General features: G+C 42.8%; 1 protein-coding gene across 1 annotated transcript in view; it reads right to left on the bottom strand.

Moving 5' to 3' along the window:
• Window positions 1-17,597, bottom strand: part of LOC109910929 (solute carrier organic anion transporter family member 5A1) — a 163,579-nt gene that overhangs the window by 58,225 nt on the left and 87,757 nt on the right. Inside the window, exon 3 of the mRNA XM_048596111.1 lies at window positions 2,297-2,514. Within this exon, the coding sequence (XP_048452068.1) occupies window positions 2,297-2,514 (218 nt within the window). The remainder of the gene's footprint in view (window positions 1-2,296; window positions 2,515-17,597) is intronic.

Below are 17,597 nucleotides of genomic sequence, written 5' to 3'. Positions count from 1 at the left end.
GAATACAAATATGGCAAGGAAAATGTTTAATAGATATGCAGTGTTTTGTTTACATGGTTTGTTTCTAGCAAATTTTTTTCAGTAAAAGGGCATTGAAATATTGATCATTAAAGATGCAAAAAAATCGACAATTTGTCCAGAATGAAACTCAAAACTAATATCTAATCGATTACAATGGTACATTTTGAAAGTGGGTACAAGGACAGACCTGCAGGTGTATGCACATGAACCTTTCAAAAGTGTTATGTTCACAAGTCAATGAACAAAATACATTGCGTTGATGGCTTTATAAATAGAGGAAAAGAGTACAAAGAAAGGAATAAAATATTGATTAGCCTTGAATTGGAATATTGTGTTCAATTCTGGGTGCCATACATTAGGAAGGATGTCAAAGCCTTAGCGAAGGAACAATCAAACGTGATATGAGGGGAAAAATTAACCCAGCAAGATTTTGGAATGAAGAAGAAAATCTGAAATGTTGATGCAACCAAATTCAAACATAACTTTTAAAGTGAATAGAACACATAGTGAAAAGAAATAGATTTGTATGCTATGCATAGAGAGCAGGGTAGTGTGACTAATTAGATAGCTTTAGCAAAGTGTTGACGAAGAAACAAAAGACTGAGTGACTTCCTTCTGTACCATATGGGGAGGCACAGTAACAATCCTAAACCTCAAGCTTACATTCTATATATTGGAATTCCACTTTGGCAGATGTTGAAATTTGTATTCAATAAAAAGTTTGAGGAAAAAGCTAACCCAGTGGTGACCATGTAACCACCTTTGATTGTCATTAAAAACCATCCTAGTTCACTAATGTAGAGAACGCAGTCTGCTTTCCTCACCTGGTCTGGCCCACACGTAACTCCGCAACTCACAACAATAAGGTTGACTCTTAACTACCCTCTGAATAATTAGGAAAAGGCAGTAAATGCCTGGCCTACATTGCCCAAATCCCATGAACAAATAAAGAAAAATCATGACTTTACGATTACTGTAGCAATATATTTTTCGCATACCTTGTTGAGGTTATAGAATTATCTATGAATGGCATAACTCCATTCAGGTAAGTATCCTATCACCAAGCCACCCTTTATTTACACATGCACAGTACTTGACAATGGCCTGGCTCCCTCAGAGTGAGCAGAACCTCTGGCACTCTTCCTTTTATCTGTCAGGCAGGGTTCCCTGATTGGACCAGATTAACAGCCCCAAGCAGGGAACTCATATTCTATGAGGTCCAGCTGGCAGATCTCCTTATAATCACTACATAACGTAATATCTTTCAGGAAGTTGTCATGCAGAAAATATGAAAAGTTAAATGAAGAAGGAACTAATAAAAATATCTACGAAAAGGAAGAGGCACAAAATGAGTAAAAGAGAATGGAGGTAAAGGAACATGAACAGAGAAACAAAGAAGGGAATAAAATGGGTGAGGAGAGAGACAACAGAGACTAAGAAAGGAGGAATGAGTGCAAATAAATAGGAAGAGAGTAAGAAAAGGTAGAAGGAGAGTCTGGAAAATCAGAGAAACAAAACAGCAATGAGAAAGAGAAATAAATGATGCCTTGGATTTTTGACAATAATTTCTGAATGTACAGTAAAGTAAAAATGCATCACAGTTAACTTTGTGAAAAGCTTTCAGAAATTCAATTTTCTGAAGTTATCAATATATAGAATCCAGGAGATACTCACTTCACACATTCAAAAAACTACACTGCTGTTCTAAGGGTTGTTCAAAAACAATTCTAGTCCTTAAAAAAATCATTTATAGAGCATATACTTCACATGACACAGGTCATTCAAACTAGTGTTAACTGTGAAGCATCTATCTGTTCTACATGGGCTTAAAACCCAGTTGTGCTTGTCACAGATGTAATGTTCTTCATTTGGAAGAAGGGGTACTTTTCACTGTCATTTCTTTTGAAAATAATTGTCTAAAGCTTAAATACTCTCACAATTTTCTGCTAATTAGGGGCCCTCTTACTCTCCTGTACCAAGAACTGATGAGATGGTGGTTGTGGAATAAATTGAGTCTTAATTACAGAAGGACATTAAACAACTAATTTAAGAAATAACTAGCAATGTCTAATGACATGTGGGCATTAATGAGCTAATATTTATTCACTAATTTACAACCAAGTTACAGCAAGGACTAAAATTATTGCAATAACTCCTGTTTCTATCTGTATTAATGAATACACATGATTAATGAAAGATATGCATGTAAAGAATACAAGCCAATTAAGCTAAACTGACTGATAACTACACAAAATAAAGTGTGGAACACACCCACCTTTAATATCCTTTCCAAAAGCCATTGAGGAAGCAACCGTACTCTTTCTAGGTTCTCTGCTGTCGGATTTCTCTTTCATCATCTCATCATCATTACTTGAATCACCAGGGCCCATTTTCTTTTTCTTCTTCTGTCGAGGTGGTAGTTTTTGGGGGAAAGTGAACATTGGCACTATAACTAAAAGCATGGCAATCGCACAGAGCAAAAATCCACTCCACCTGCAAGGTTATTATAGGGGCGTGGGGAAGACCAAAGAAGAGAAATAGAACGCAAAGTCATAATGAGAATTTATCTTTGGATTGCTGTGAGACACAAATCGACTGTATAATAGGTTATGGATCGAGAATTTCATGAATAAGAAAGGGGAAATGTTACCGTCTCAAAACATGTTAAGCTCAAAACTATATGATCGGTACAGAACACGCTAGTTCAAAGGAAGCATCTGATAAGGCAGTCTGGAAGTGACACAGTCCAACGCAATACGATTTTTTTTTAGAACAACAAGCAACGTGCTGAAAACGGCAGCCACCCCAACCAGAAATCCGAAAGTAACTCATCGCAGCCATTTTTAGAAGCTGTGACGTAATTCAATGTCAATCAGGCAGTTAGTGATTTTACAATTCGCTCATGAGATGTGGCCATTTACTGCCTGTTCCTAATTCCCTTGGAGATGGCGCAAGCTGCCTTTTTAATTTGTTGAGGACCTGAAGGTGTAGGGACACCCACAGGTGCTGTTAGGAAGAACATTCCAGGATTGGACCCAATGACTGTGAAGGAATGAATGGTGTGAAGCTGAGGGGAACTTTCAGGTGGCGCTGCCATTAAAAACTGAAAATAATTGATGTGCCTGGTAGGTCAGACACATCTGTGAGGAGTAGCACTAGGTGAATGATCACCCCCAACAAGTGCCAGGGCCTGTGGTGAGAAGGACAAATCATTGGAGAGTTACCTGCTCTCTTCCTGCCACCTCAATAATAGAGTGAGAAGGGCCATGATCAACCTTCCTTTCCTAGAGGCAAGGGAAGCAGCTGCTTTCCCAGTGGAGAAACCGGGGCAGCCTGCTACCAGGTCAATGGGATGGTTGCTCCAATTGGCACCGCAGAAAAGGATGGGGAATGGCTTTCAGCCAACCCTTCTCCCCTGGGACCCCACCGCAAAATATCGCAAAAAATGCATTCCCCTTCTCACCAGTCCACGTCTTCATGATTGCACAGCCTATGCCTCCAGCTAGATCCCCCCCTTGGCTGACTGCTACTGATTGGTCAGTAGCTTATAGCAGGCAGGACTTCTCTGGTCAAGGAGCCAATTGGTCGAGAAGCCCACCAGTCAGCTGTTAAGTGACTGATATGCTTGACATGTGGGCTTTCTCACTGATGGGGGCCTGGGGAGTTGGTCAGTTTTAAAGACATCTGCTCCCAAAGTATTGCAAAAAGGAATAAATCCCAACCACTGTTTCAGGTCAGGATGAGATTGGGAGCTCTTCATTCCCACCAGCACCACACGGAGGGGTAGCCTTTGTTGGTACTGCAGCTGCTGTAGTCTTGGAATGAATACTTGGCATCACACCACCACTGAAATTCATATCCCAATGACTCGTTTGCGTACTAGGAAGAATATCATTTTAGCTTGTTGCTGTATCCTACTTGTACAGAGCAAACACTTGTGTTGCTATTACGTGATACTTTACCTGTTGCTTAAATTTTTGAAACCCCTTCTGCTTCAGGGTAGTGAGGCATTCACTCGCCAGTTTACACAATGCACAGCGAGTAACAATCTGATCACGATAGCCATTGTACTATAGGTTCTGAGGAAGGGTCACCTTAATTCCGTTAATTCTGTTTTTTCCTTCACAGATGCTGCCAGATCTGCTGAGCTTTCCCAGCAACTTTGTTTTTGTACTATAGGATGACTCTGATGTGCCTCAGTTTGGCATTCTCCTTACACTGAGCAAACAGCATGAGCCTTACTTACAAGGTTGACAATAAGGCCAATCAAAGAGAGCATGGAGCTGTAGAAATCCCAAAGAAAAAATTACCCTACCAAAGGGAGTGGTAAACAGAATCCATTTGTGGACTTCTCTACTAGATCATCAAGGAAAGGGTTCTTTTCTGACTGCTCCATTTCAAAAGTAGATTTGAACATAAATGGAACCCATCAGAGTGGTTGAGTAGTTAGCACTGCTGCTTCATAGTGCCAAGCACCCAGGTTCAATTCCACCCTCAGGCAACTGTCTGTGTGAAGCTTGCATATTCTCCCTACATCTGCGTGGGCTTCCTCTGGTTTCCTCCCACAGTCCAAACATGCACAGGTCAGTTGGACTGGCCATGCTAAATTGCCCATAGTGTCCAGGGATGTGTAGGTTAGGTGGATTAGTCATAGGAAAGGCAGAATTACAGGGAATAAGATGGGGGGGAGAAACGGATCTGGGTGGGATGCTCTTCAGAGGGTCAGTGCGAAGTCAATGGACCAATTGGCCTGATTCTGCACTGTCGGGATTCTGTGATTCTATGATGTATATGTTAGTGAAAGCTGGGTCAAGAGGGAATTCTTGACATGCATGATGTCATTACTTGTCACACATGGTGATCCTGACTGCACAAGTTGCTAAGTCAATTAGCGCAATGTATACAGAATCAGTCAGCGGTTGCAAATCTAGATCACCATGATACTGTGAAGTGGTGCAAATATCTGTGCAAAGTTAAACATGCTCCTTCACCATGCATGTGGGGAACCTATTCAGAACTTTTTGTAGCAATTTGCATAACCATTTGGTTAATTGTTGTGTAGAACAAGTCATAGGTAAGACAGTTATAAAGTGACATGATGTCTGTGTATCTTCGACAGCTTATGCACTATGAGGATGAAGAATATTAGATACATCACCCAGCAAATCATTACTCTTGCACAAGTTGGGTGGCATGGTGGCTCAGTGGTTAGCACTGCTGCCTCACAGTGCCAGGGACCCAGGTTTGATTCCACCCTTGAGTGACTGTCTGTGTGCAGTTTGCACATTCTCCCCATGTCTGCGTGGGTTTGCTCCGGTTTCCTCCCACAGTCTAAAGATGTGCAGTTTAGGTGGATTGGCCATGCTAAATTGCCCACAGTGTTCAGGGATGTGTAGCTTAGGTGGGTTATAGGGGAATTGGTCTGGGTGGGATGCTCCAAGGGTTGGTGTGGACTTGTTGGGCCAAAGGGCCTGTTTCCACAGTGTAGGGATTCTATGATCTATGATAAGTCCAACTAAAGTTCATCTAAAACAAGGACAAAAACAGAAGTTGCTGGAAAAGTTCAGCAGGTCCAGCAGCATCTGTGGAGAAAAATCAGAGTTAACATTTCAGGTCTGGTGACCTTTTCCTTCAACTTCCGTTTTTGTTCTTAATTTACAGTGTCCACAGTTCTTTCAGTTTTTATAAAGTTAATCTAACTTGCTTTCAAGAGGACTGTGAGGTCATGCTCAATAAAGGTTCAATGGATATAAACTTCGAGCCATCAATAAGAACAGCGTGCCTTTTATCAATGCTCATTATGGATAGCTATTTCAGTCTCTCTGTCAGATGTAAGATATGGGAATATGATGGTTAGAAGACAGTTACAGTGTGTTTATACTAAGAAAGCATCGCATGACTGCTTGTTTGCTTGTGTAAACTGTACCGGTCACATGTTCAAGGATGTAGTAAGAATGAGTGCTGGCAGAAGTAATCTCAGTGGAACACTGCAACACACCCTGTGAAATTGCAGCACTCAGCAGTTAGAAAAACATGATTGGATCATGTACATGCGTGTTATCTGGGGGCCTGTGGCAGTTTCTGTCCAGCCCTGATAGGTTGTGTATGGTTTAAGAAATATCCAGCCAAAATGAAAGTAAAACTGTGGCTCGGGAAGAAGGGGGATCGAGAGAGCAGCAGGGTGTATGTTTGTGTGTGTGTAGGTCTGGAGCTTGTCAGACCCAATGCTTGTGTATGCCATAGGGTGGCACAGTGGCTCAGTGGTTAGCATTGCTGCCTCACAGCGCCAGCGGTCTAGATTTGATTCCACATTCTCCCCGTGTCTGCACGGGTTTCTTCTGGGTGCTCTGGTCTCCTCTCAGAGTCCAAAGATGTACGGGTTAGGTGGATTGGCCATGGTAAATGCAGTGTTACGGGGGTATGTTAAGGGGTGGGTCTGGATGGGATGATCTTCAGAAGGTCGGTGTGGATTTGATGGGCTGAATGGCCTGCTTCCATACTGTAGGGATTTTATGAATTAATCCACTGATGTTCCTTCACATTTTACATTGTGTACAAGAATCATAATTATAGTAGTGTTTAATATTTATTCCAAAAACTTTATTTCCTTAAAAGAACTATCCATAGGGATAACTTATAGTAAACATGGTTTAAAACTGGTTGTAACTGCTGTCCTTCTAATATAAAAGAGAATATTCCCTAGTTTGGAGGCATAAACTGGCTTCAATTAAACACTCTTGGCAAAGTATTTGTGGAATTTCTGACAATCGAAATTAAAGTGAATTTAGAATATGATGAACTTTAGTTCAAATTTTTTTAAAAAGAGATTTGGAATACAATTTTATAATTTTATTATAATTTTGCCTACCACTTCAATACACCAACCCACTTCCTGGTCAACACCTCTATCTCAGGCTTACTGCAGTGCTCGAGTAAAACTCAGCGGAAGCTGGAAGAACAGTGTCTCATTTTCCGCTTGGGAATTCTGCAGCCTTCTGGACTCAATATCAAGTTCAACAATTTTAAGGCTTGAGGCACCTTCTCCCATGTCCTTACCTCAAACCCCGCACAACAGGTCTTGTTATCACATGGTCAGCTATTACATGGCACCCACCGTTAGCCACTAATTGTCCATCAATAACTATTCATTCTCCTAGGTTGATCGTCATCCACTCCTTTATCTGTCCAACTCTCCTTTTCTCTCTTTGGGCTCGATCTCCAACTATCATTTACACTTTATCCCCTCCCTCCACACTATCTTCTGCATAAAAACCAACATTTTTCTCGCTCCCATCAGTTCTGAGGAAGGGTCTCTGGACCCGAAATGTTAACTCTGATTTCTCTCCATGGATGCTGCCAGACCTGCTGAGCCTTTCCAGCAATTTTTGTTTCTGTTTCTGATTTCCAGCATCTGCAGTTCTTTTAGTTTTTACATGGGTCTTCTTTTGTGACATATAATTTGGGCCATTTGCCTATTGCTTTGTAGAAGTTGTTTGTGTTTTATCCATTAAAATGGGGGTGGAATCTATGCCATCCATCTTACTGCAAAGTCCACATTTACATTTGAGGAGGGACATTATTGATCAGTTAGCAATTGCGAACTGCATTGAAGACAGTGTGCTGACCTTACCTCCTTTTTGTTTTGGATGGTTTCTCAGTAGTAAACAGAGAAACATTAAGCAGTGAGTTATCTACAACTGCCTGCCAGTACTTTTCTTCCAAAACTCAACGAGTGACTTCAGTCCCCAGGATACACGCAAACCCGCTGGTTCAGTGGGGCCCCCTACTTGGCGACTGAGTCAAGGCAATATAATATTTGTGAGATGAGGTAACTGAATGAAGGCAATAATGATTGACCGTTTCTTTTTAGAAGGTTGAGGCTGGGTTGTGATATTTGGAAATGATTTATACCCTTAATGCTTCTGATGTTTACTGCGTGCAGGTTGAAGCAAGGGTTAACTGATGAGTTTCCCTAAGGCAGTGCTTCATTTTTGTTTTGATGACTAGGTTATGAAGGATTGAAAGTTAAAAGCAAGTTGAGTAAAGCATTGTAGACATATTCCCAAGCTGAGCTGCAGATACCAATTCAACAGGATTTAATGACCTCAGAAGTCAGCCCCTTGAATTCTCCAATCACTGCACATTGGAAAGCTGGCCTCAGAAGCTGTTGAAGAATTCCACACAAGACTGACGGTCGACTTTCAACCTGGATCGACAAAGAAATCAGCCTCGTCAGTGGCTGTTATAATCGCTCCAGCTCTGAATGCAAGCTAAAACGGTCTATCAGCTGTGGTCATTGTATCAAGAGGTTGACAGATGCTATGCTCAGCCAGGGATCGTGATTTATTATGTTTTCAAATGGATGCCACAAAACAATCAGAACAGCCTGTATCAGAGATGAACAGGATTCCACTGGCACACAGAACTGTTGATTGTACTCAAATAGCAATGAACGTCCCCTTGAGAACCCTTAATTTTAATGACCAGAAGGGGTCATTCAGTGAATTCATAAGCTGATGTGCCGTGCTATTCAAATGATATCTCATTTAAGCATCTGTTCATTTACACTCTGTTGTAAAGGATCCTTGCATTATGCACAGAAACACTGGTCCAAATCTCTTGTCACTGGATATATGGCACACGATGCACATTAGGACTCTGCTAAAGACCCAATGTGCAGACCTCTGTGGGAATTACACAGCGAGTTTTAACTTCCGGAACAAAAACAAAGTTGCTGGAAGAGCTCAGCAGGTCTGGCAGCATCTTTGAAGAAAAAAGTCAGAGTTAATGTTTCAGATCCAGTGACCCTTCCACCACAGATGCTGCCAGACCTGCTGAGCTCTTCCAGCAACTTTGTTTTTGTTCCTGATCTACAGCATCCACAGTTCCTTCGAGTTTTAACTTCCAACAGGTAATTTCTCATCCTCTGTTTTGTCATTCATGCCTTAACTTGACCAAGTTGGTGAGAAACTTTTTTTTGCGTATGTGTGTGAAGTAGGCACTGACAGACTGAGCTACTTTCCTCAATAATGCAATTCCACCTTTCATGTCAGTCAGAGTCAGATTGTGCAAAAGGAATTCAGTAAGACTCAGAGATCTAACTTCAAGAGCGCTTCCATACAGCGATACCCACCCACATGTTATTAATGAGCTCCAAGGCTGGCAGAAAGCAATTCGCCACCCTTGGCAAAACATTAGCCCATTGCACCACCCAATCCCATATTCCAGGAGACATCAGATAAAATAATGTCACAAAAGCCAGCAGCGATGTAAAATCAGGTTCGAAAGAAAAGCAATCACTGAGGGATGTGCTTTGGGAGCTGGTTAAGGTGGTGATGTATTGTCTCTGTGTTGGGAATACAAACTCCCTGCTGTGTGAATACACCCCAGCAATGAGTGGGTGCAGATTGAAGCACTGCTCTCAAAATTCCATTCGCAGTCATTGATAGGAATAATGTGAGTGCATTTGCAGAAAACTTTAAAAAATAAATCACTTACCCCATCAGAAGTGAAGTGATCCTATTACCCGCTCATGCCCCAGCAACTGATCCCTCAAATAAATTTAACCTTCACCAATCCCATTGCAGCAACCAAATTCACAGGCAATCAGAGTTTTCCTGGCTTTGCTTTTCCCTTTAGAAGATTTGTTTTTGACTGTATTGTGCTGCACTGATATACTCCCACTGTGTGGCAATGCCTTAGTGACAGTCACTGTATTTTCTTTCACCTTGGATACTGATGACGAATGATGGGACTGATTTGTTTAAAATGACAGCTTTCAGTTCTAACTCCTTTTAAGTGATTTCTTTTTAACTACAATCACAACTCTCTCGTCACCAAGCGCCCCACACCACCCCCACCCCCAATCCTGCTGTGCGAGTGATTAGATTCAGAAGTAGTCAGCATTGGTCATGACGGGGTCCCAACCCTCCCAAGGTATTTGGTGTCAGATCTCAATAAATTTAAATCATCAATATAGTGAGAGGCAGCATTGGATAAATCGCCGAAATGATGGCTGTCACAAGGAGAGAAGCAGTAAAAAGGTACTTAATTGCAAGTAAAAAAAAAGCTTAAAAAATAAAAAGAAAATAATCCAGATTTCAAAAAATGAAGATAAACAGAGAACTAAAACCTTTTTACATCAGGTCTTCAGAATACAGACGAGACTTAGATCCACAAGGAGAAAGACGTTCAGCCAAAGTTGAAGTCCCTTTAAGTTGCCTCCAACTAAAGCCAAAACTAAAGGGAAAATTTTAACTTTTCCCACTCAGCAGAAATTAGATAGATCGATGACAGTTAAAACTGTCACAGTGACTTAGAGTCATAGAGTCACAGAGACACACAGCACGGAAACAGACCCTTCGGTCCAACTTGTCCATGCCGACCAGATATCCTAAATTAATCTAGTCCCATTTGCCAGCATTTGGCCCATATCCCTCTAAACCCTTCCTGTTCATATACCCATCCAGATGCCTTTTAAATGTTGCAATTGTACCAGCCCCCACCACTTCTGCTGGCAGCTCGTTCCATATACGCACTACCCTCTGCGTGAAAAAGTTGCCCCTACGGTCCCTTTTATATCTTTCCCCTCTCACCTTAAACCTATGCCCTCCAGTTTTGGACTCCCCTACCCTGGGTGAAGACCTTGTCTATTTACCCTATCCCTGCCCCTCATGATTTTATAAACGTCTATAAGGTCACTCCTCAGCATCTCCCCATAGCTCAAATCCTCCAACCCTGGCAACAGCCTCATAAATCTTTTCTGAACCCTTTCAAGTTTCACAACATCCTTCCTAAAGGAGGGAAGCCAGAATTGCATGCAATGCTCCAAAAGTGGCTGAACCAATGCACTGTACAGCCACAACATTGCCTCCCAACTCCTAAGCATGCTCTCTCCAACCCTGTTGTCTTTCCAAGCTATTCCAAGCAGCACAAATGGAGTGAGATGTAGCCCAAGTGCGTATACAGTTCAGGGAATTTAGAGGCAGTGTGGGAATTCAGTGCAGAGGGTAAGGCGTGCTTTTTGTTTGCTTTTTCGGTTCATAGTTTGTGAGGTCTGTTTACAGGACTAATTGGAAGTCCAGCTTCGGGGGCCGAGTACAAATAGAATGACATTACAGGAAAACCGTAAGTTCATTGGTTGGTAATAACTACTAATTTGGCTATCTGCTATAGGTTACTCTTAGAAGAAAGCAACTCGTGGAATGTCTATGAGATGCTTTTCTGGAGCAGTTTATATACAGCCCACTAGGGAACTGGCACTTCTGGATTTGGTGATGTGTAATGATGCAGACTTGGTTAGGGAATTTAAGGTAAAGAAACCTCGTGAGGCCAGTGATGATAATATGATAGAATTCACCCTGCTGTTTGAGGGAGAAACTGGAATCATTAAATGGTATTACAATTCAATAAAAATAATTACAAAGACTTGAGGGAGGAGCTGGCCAGAGTTGATTGGAAGGGGACAAAAACAAAGTTGCTGGAAAAGCTCAGCAAGTCTGGCAGCATCTGTGAAGGAAAAAACAGAGTTAACGTTTTGGGTCCGGTGACGCTTCAAAAGGGGCAACAGTCACTGAGGGAGTAACATGATAGAGGTTTATAAAGTCATGAGGGGTATGGCTAGGCTGAATAGACAAGGTCTTTTCCCCAGGGTAGGGGAGTCCAAAACTAGAGGGCAAAGGTTTAAGGTGAGAGGGGAAAAATTTAAAAGGGACCTAAGGGGCAACCTTTTCATGCAGAGTGTAGTGTGTGTGTGGAATGAGCTGCCAGAGAAAATGATGCAGGCTGGCACAATTATAACATTTAAAAGGCATCTGGTTGGGTATGTGAATAGGAAGGGTTTAGGGGGATAATGAGCCAAATGCTGGCAAATGGAACTAGATTAATTTAGGATATCTGGTCGGTATGGAAGAGTTGGATTGAAAGGTTTGTTTCCGTGCTATACACCTCTATGACTCTATAACTTTAAAAACTAGCAGAGGACAATTAAACAAGCAGAAAGTGGGGTGGGGGGAACCACATTACACATCACTAAATCCAGAACTGTTTGCTCCCTAGTGGGCTCTACCGCAAGCTGTTCCAAAAAACCAGCTTGTTGACATTCTAGAAATTCCTTTTCTGGAGTTCCTACCAACCTGATTTTCCCAGCCAACCTGCATATTAAAGCCTCCATGATTTTTGTAATAGTGCCTTTCTTACATGCCTTCTCTATCTCATGATTTATTTTCTTCCCCACATCCTGACTACTGCTAGGGGGCCTGTACAAAACTCCCATCAGAGTCTTTTTCCCTTTGCAGTTCCTCAACTCTGACACACAGATTCTACGCCTTCTGACTCTATATCACTTCTTGCTATCGATTTAATTTCATTTCTTACAACAAGGCAACCCCAGCCCCTCTGCCTGCCCTTTCACTAGGGATGTGTATCATTGGATATTTAACTCCCAGCTCTGATCGCCTTGCAGCTATGTCTCTGTGATACCCACGACATCGTACCTGCCAATTTCAACCTGCACTACAAGCTCATTTACCTTGTTTCATATACTGTGTGCATTTAAGTACACTCTCAGTCCTGCATTGACTGTCCCCATTCTCAACGATTGTGTCCCCTTATTGACTGTGCCTGAAGTTAGATCCCTGAGCCTTTCCATACTTTCTGCCTTATTTATTGATCTGGAAACTGTAATAATACAAACACACACACACACACTTATGCCCTACTTATATCTGGTCCCATTCATGCAGTGTCCATCCCAAAGAAAAGTTCCTGCCTTCCCCAGTGCCAGAGCCAATGTCCCATGAATTCAAACCCATTTCTCCTACACCAATCTTTGGGCCATATATTTACCTCTTTAATCTTGCTGACCCTCTGCCAATTTGCTGGTGGCTCAGGTAGTAATCCAGAGAGCATTATCTTTTTGGTTTTGCTTTCTAATTTAGCCCCTAGCTGCTCATATTTCCTCATTAGAACTTCTTTCCTCCTTCTATTGCTATCATTGGTACCTACATGGACCATGACAACTAGATCTTTCCCCTCCCACTCCAAATTCCCATGCAGCCCAGATGAGATATTCTAAGGGAGGACAAGTCAACTCTGGCTGACAATGAACCAGCAGACAATAACTAGAAAAGGAATAAGGGGTAGAAGATGAAATATAAGGTAAGCTAGCTATAATAGAAAAGAAGACTGCATGATTTTTTTTAAATTGTATAAATGGTAAGAGGGAGACATGGGAGGGCATGAAAGAGGCATGTGGGTGGCACGGTGGCTCAGTGGTTAGCACTGCTGCCTCACAGCTCCAGGGACCCAGGTTCAATTCCAGCCTCAGGCGACTGTCTGTGTGAAGTTTGCACATTCTTCCTGTATCTACATGGATTTCGTCTGGGTGCTCCGGTTTCCTCCCACAGTCCAAAGATGTGCAGGTTAGGTGGAATGGCCATGCTAAATTGCCCGTCACGTCAGAGATGTGAAGGCTAGGTGGGTCATCCATGGGAAATGCAGGGTTACAGACGGGGATGCTCTTTGGAGGGTCGGTGTGGACTTGAGGGGCCAAATGGCCTGCTTCCATGGTGTAGGGATTCTATGATAGGCAAAAGTGTCCATGAGACTGCTGGAAAAGTAGTAATGGGGAACAAAGAAATGGCAGAGGAGTTGAGAAGGCACTTTGCATCAGTCTTCACAGTGGAAGACATCAGTAGTATACCAGAACTTCAAGAGAGTCAGGGGGCAGAGGTGAGTGTCGTGGTCATCACTAAGGAAAAGGTGCTGGGAAGTTGAAAGCTGTGCAGGTGGATAAATCACCTGGACCAGATGGATTACACCTCAGATTGCTGTGGAGATTGTAAAGGCATTGGTGGTGATTTTTCAGGAATCACTGAAGTCAGGGAGGGCCCCAGAGGACTGGAAAACGGCTAATGCATCATCCTCATTTCAGAAGGGAGGCAGAGAGGCAGAAGATGGGAATTTACAGGCCAGTTAATATGTCCTCAGTCGTTGGTAAGATTTTACTGTCCATTATTAAGAACGAGACTGTGATATACTTGGAAGTGCATGGTAAAATAGGGCTGAGCCAGCATAGCTTCATCAAGGGGAGGTCAAGCCTGACGAATCTGTTAAAATTCTTTGAGGAGGTAACAAGCAAATTAGATAAAGGAGAGCCAATGGATGTGATTTATTTGGATTTCCAGGATTTTGAAAAGGTGCCTCACAGGAGGACTGCTAAAAAAGATGAGTCGATGGTGTTTGGAACATGGTGCTGGCATGGACAGAGGATTGGCTGACAGGCAGAAGGCAGAGAGGGGGGATAAAGGGGTCTTTTTCAGGATGGCAGCTGGTGACTAGTGGATTTCTACAGGTGTCAGAGTTGGGACCACAACTATTCACATTACACATGAACAACTTAGACACAGGAACTGAGGACATTGTTACTAAGTTTGCACATGACGCAAAGATAGGTGGAAGGACAGGTAATGTTGAAGCAGCAAGGTTGCAGATGGACTTTGAAAGCTCGGACAGTAAGCAGATAAGTGGCAAATGGAATACAATGTGGGAAAGTGTGAGGTTATGCACTTTGGTAGGAAGGATAGAAATGTGACTATTTTCTACATGGAGTAAGGCTTCAGAAATCTGAAGCCAAAGGGGTCCTAGTTCAGGATTCTCTTAACATTCAGTTTGCATTTTCCTTCCTAACTGCTATGTTAACATTCAGTTCAAGAGGGCTAGAATACAACAGCAGAGATGTACTGTTGAGGCTGTGTAAGGCCTTGGTCAGACTGCATTTAGAATATTGTGAGCAGGTTTAGGCACTGTATCTAAGGAAGGATGCGCTCACAATGCAGGGGATACAGGTTTATAAGAATGATCCTGGGATGAAGGGCTTGCCATAAGAGAAGGGGTTAAGGATGTGCGTCTGTACAAAGTGGAGTTTAGAAGGGTGGAGGGGTGATCTCACTGATATTTACAGAATGCTGAGAGGCCTGGATAGAGTGGATGTGGAGAGACTAGGATCCGAGGGCACAGCCTCAGAGTGAAGGGTTGGCCTTCAGAAGGGCAGCACAGTGGCTCAGTGGTTAGCAGCCTCACAGCGCCAGGGTCCTGGGTTTGATTTGACCCTCAGGTGACTGTCTATGTGGAGTTTGCACATTCTCCCCGTACCTGCCTGGGTTTCCTCCAGGTGCTCCGGTTTCCTCCCATAGGCCAAAGATGTGCAGCTTAGATGGATTGGCCATGCTAAATTGCCCATAGTGTCCAGAGATGTATAGATTAGGTGCATTAGCCATGGGAAATGCAGGGTTACAGGGAAAGGGTAGGGTGATGGGTCTGGATGGGATGCTTTTTGAAGGGTCAGTGTTGACTAGTTGGGCCGAATGGCCTGTTTCCACACTGTAGGAATTCTATGATGATTATGAACTGAGATGAGGAGGAATTTCTTCAGCCAGAGGTTGGTGAGTCTGTGGAACTCATTACCACTGAGGACTGTGGAGGCCAAGTCATTGAATGTATATGAGACAGAAGTAGATAGGTTCTTGATTAGGAAGGGGGTCAAGGGTTATAGGGAGAAGCTAGGAGAATGGGGTTGAAAAACATATCAGCCATGATCAAATGGAGGAGCAGACTTGACGGACCAAATAGCCTAATTCTGCTGCTATACCTTATGGTCTATTTCAGTCTTAAACTGTTCTTCTGAATGAGAGAGAGAGGGGCACAGTCCAGAACAGAATAGAATCCCTACAGTATGGAAACAGGTTTTTTGGCCCAACTAGTCCACACTGATTCCCATGAGGAGCATTCCATCCAATCCCCATAACCCTCATTTCCATCCTACACGCTATGGGCAATTTAGCATGGCCAGCCTACCTAACCTGTGCATCTTTGGACTGTGGGACGAAACCGGAGTACCCAGAGGAAACCCACGCAGACACGGGGAGAATGTGCAAACTTCACACAGACAGTCACCCAAGGCTGGAATTGAACTTGGGTCCCTGGTGCTGTGAGGCAGCAGTGCTAACCACCGAGCCACCAGGCCACCCTAAATGTAGAGCTATCCTTCCTTAATTATACAGACTGGGCTACATTAGCCAGATTGCCTGGCTACAGCTTTCATCAACGGCCTGTCCAACCACTGTGCATCTTCGGAGCTGTCTCTGAATAAATTGCTGCTCCTATTTTGGTATCACTTTCAAATGTAACTACTTTATGGTAAGTCCCTGAATTTATGCCATTTACTTAAAGTAGAAATGATAGTAGCCCCAATAGCAAGAGGTACGCAACACAGGACAGATATAAATCCTTTAACAATTACTTATTGCTCCCTACCTTTCAACCAGTTTCTAATTTTCAAGGCTTACTCTGAATTCTACCCTGAGGTAATTTAATAGTCCTTTGTGTAAAACTTTGCCCAATAACTTTTGAGAGTTAAGATACTTCATACAGTCATGGAGTCATAGAGACACACAGCACAGAAGCAGACTCTTCAGTCCAACCAGTCCATGCTGACCAGGTTACCCAAACTAATCTAGTGCCATTAACCTGTGTTTGACCCATATCTCTCTAAACCCTTCCTATGCATGTACTGATCCAAATGTCTTTTAAATGTTGCAACTGTACCTGCATCTCCCACTTCCTCTGGCAGTTCATTCCACATACAAACCACCCACTACGTGAAAAAGTTGCCCCTCAGGCCCCTTTTAAATCTTTCTCTTCTCACCTTAAAACTATGCCTTCTAGTTGTGGAATCCCTTACCCTCGGGAAGAAAAAACCTTTGCTAATTATCTTATCTATTCCCCTCATGATTTTTTAAACCTCTACAAGGTCATCCCTCAGCCTCTTACGCTTCAGGGAAAAAAGTCCCAGCCTATCCAGCCTCTCCTTAAAAACTCAAACCCTTCAGTCCTGGTAACATCCTTGCAAATCTTTTCTGCACCCTATTCAATCTAATAATATCCTTTGTGTAACAGGGTGACCAGAACTGCACACAGTACTTCAAAAGTGGCCCCACCAATGTCCTGTACAACTGCAACATGACATCCCAACTCCTAAATCTCAATGCTCTGGCCAATGAAGACAAGTGTGCTAAACGCCTTCTTCACCACCCTGTCTACCTCTGACACAACTGTCAATGAACTATGTATCTGAACTCCTAGACATCTCTATTCTACAACACTCCCCAGGGCTCTACCATTAACTGTGTAAGTACTACTTTTGTTCGTCTCACAAAAATGCAACACTTGCCATTTATCTCTGACTCATTCCATTTGGCTTCTCATTTTCTTTTCTTTCTGAAGCAGTATCTACCAGGTCATTTTACATGCTGATGATCCTTACATTTACTGTTGAAACTTAATTCCATACCATGGAATTAAAAGATAAAATCACCATAGCCTTACCAGACATAGGGCTGCTCTCTTGATCAAGAGAAACCTGCGGGATGATATAACCTGAGGGTCAACACACTTCAAGCAATGGAAGATAGCAAGGTGTAGAGCTGGATGAACACAGCAGGCCAAGCAGCATCAGAGGAGCAGGAAAGCTGACGTTTCGGGTCTGGACCCTTCTTCAGAAATGGGGGAGGGGAAGG

The sequence above is a fragment of the Rhincodon typus genome, chromosome 4 (assembly GCF_021869965.1).
Source record: "Rhincodon typus isolate 14 chromosome 4, sRhiTyp1.1, whole genome shotgun sequence".
Taxonomy (NCBI): Eukaryota; Metazoa; Chordata; class Chondrichthyes; order Orectolobiformes; family Rhincodontidae; genus Rhincodon; species Rhincodon typus.
Note: the sequence above shows the minus strand (reverse complement) of the source record. Positions and strands in the feature narration are given on the sequence as shown.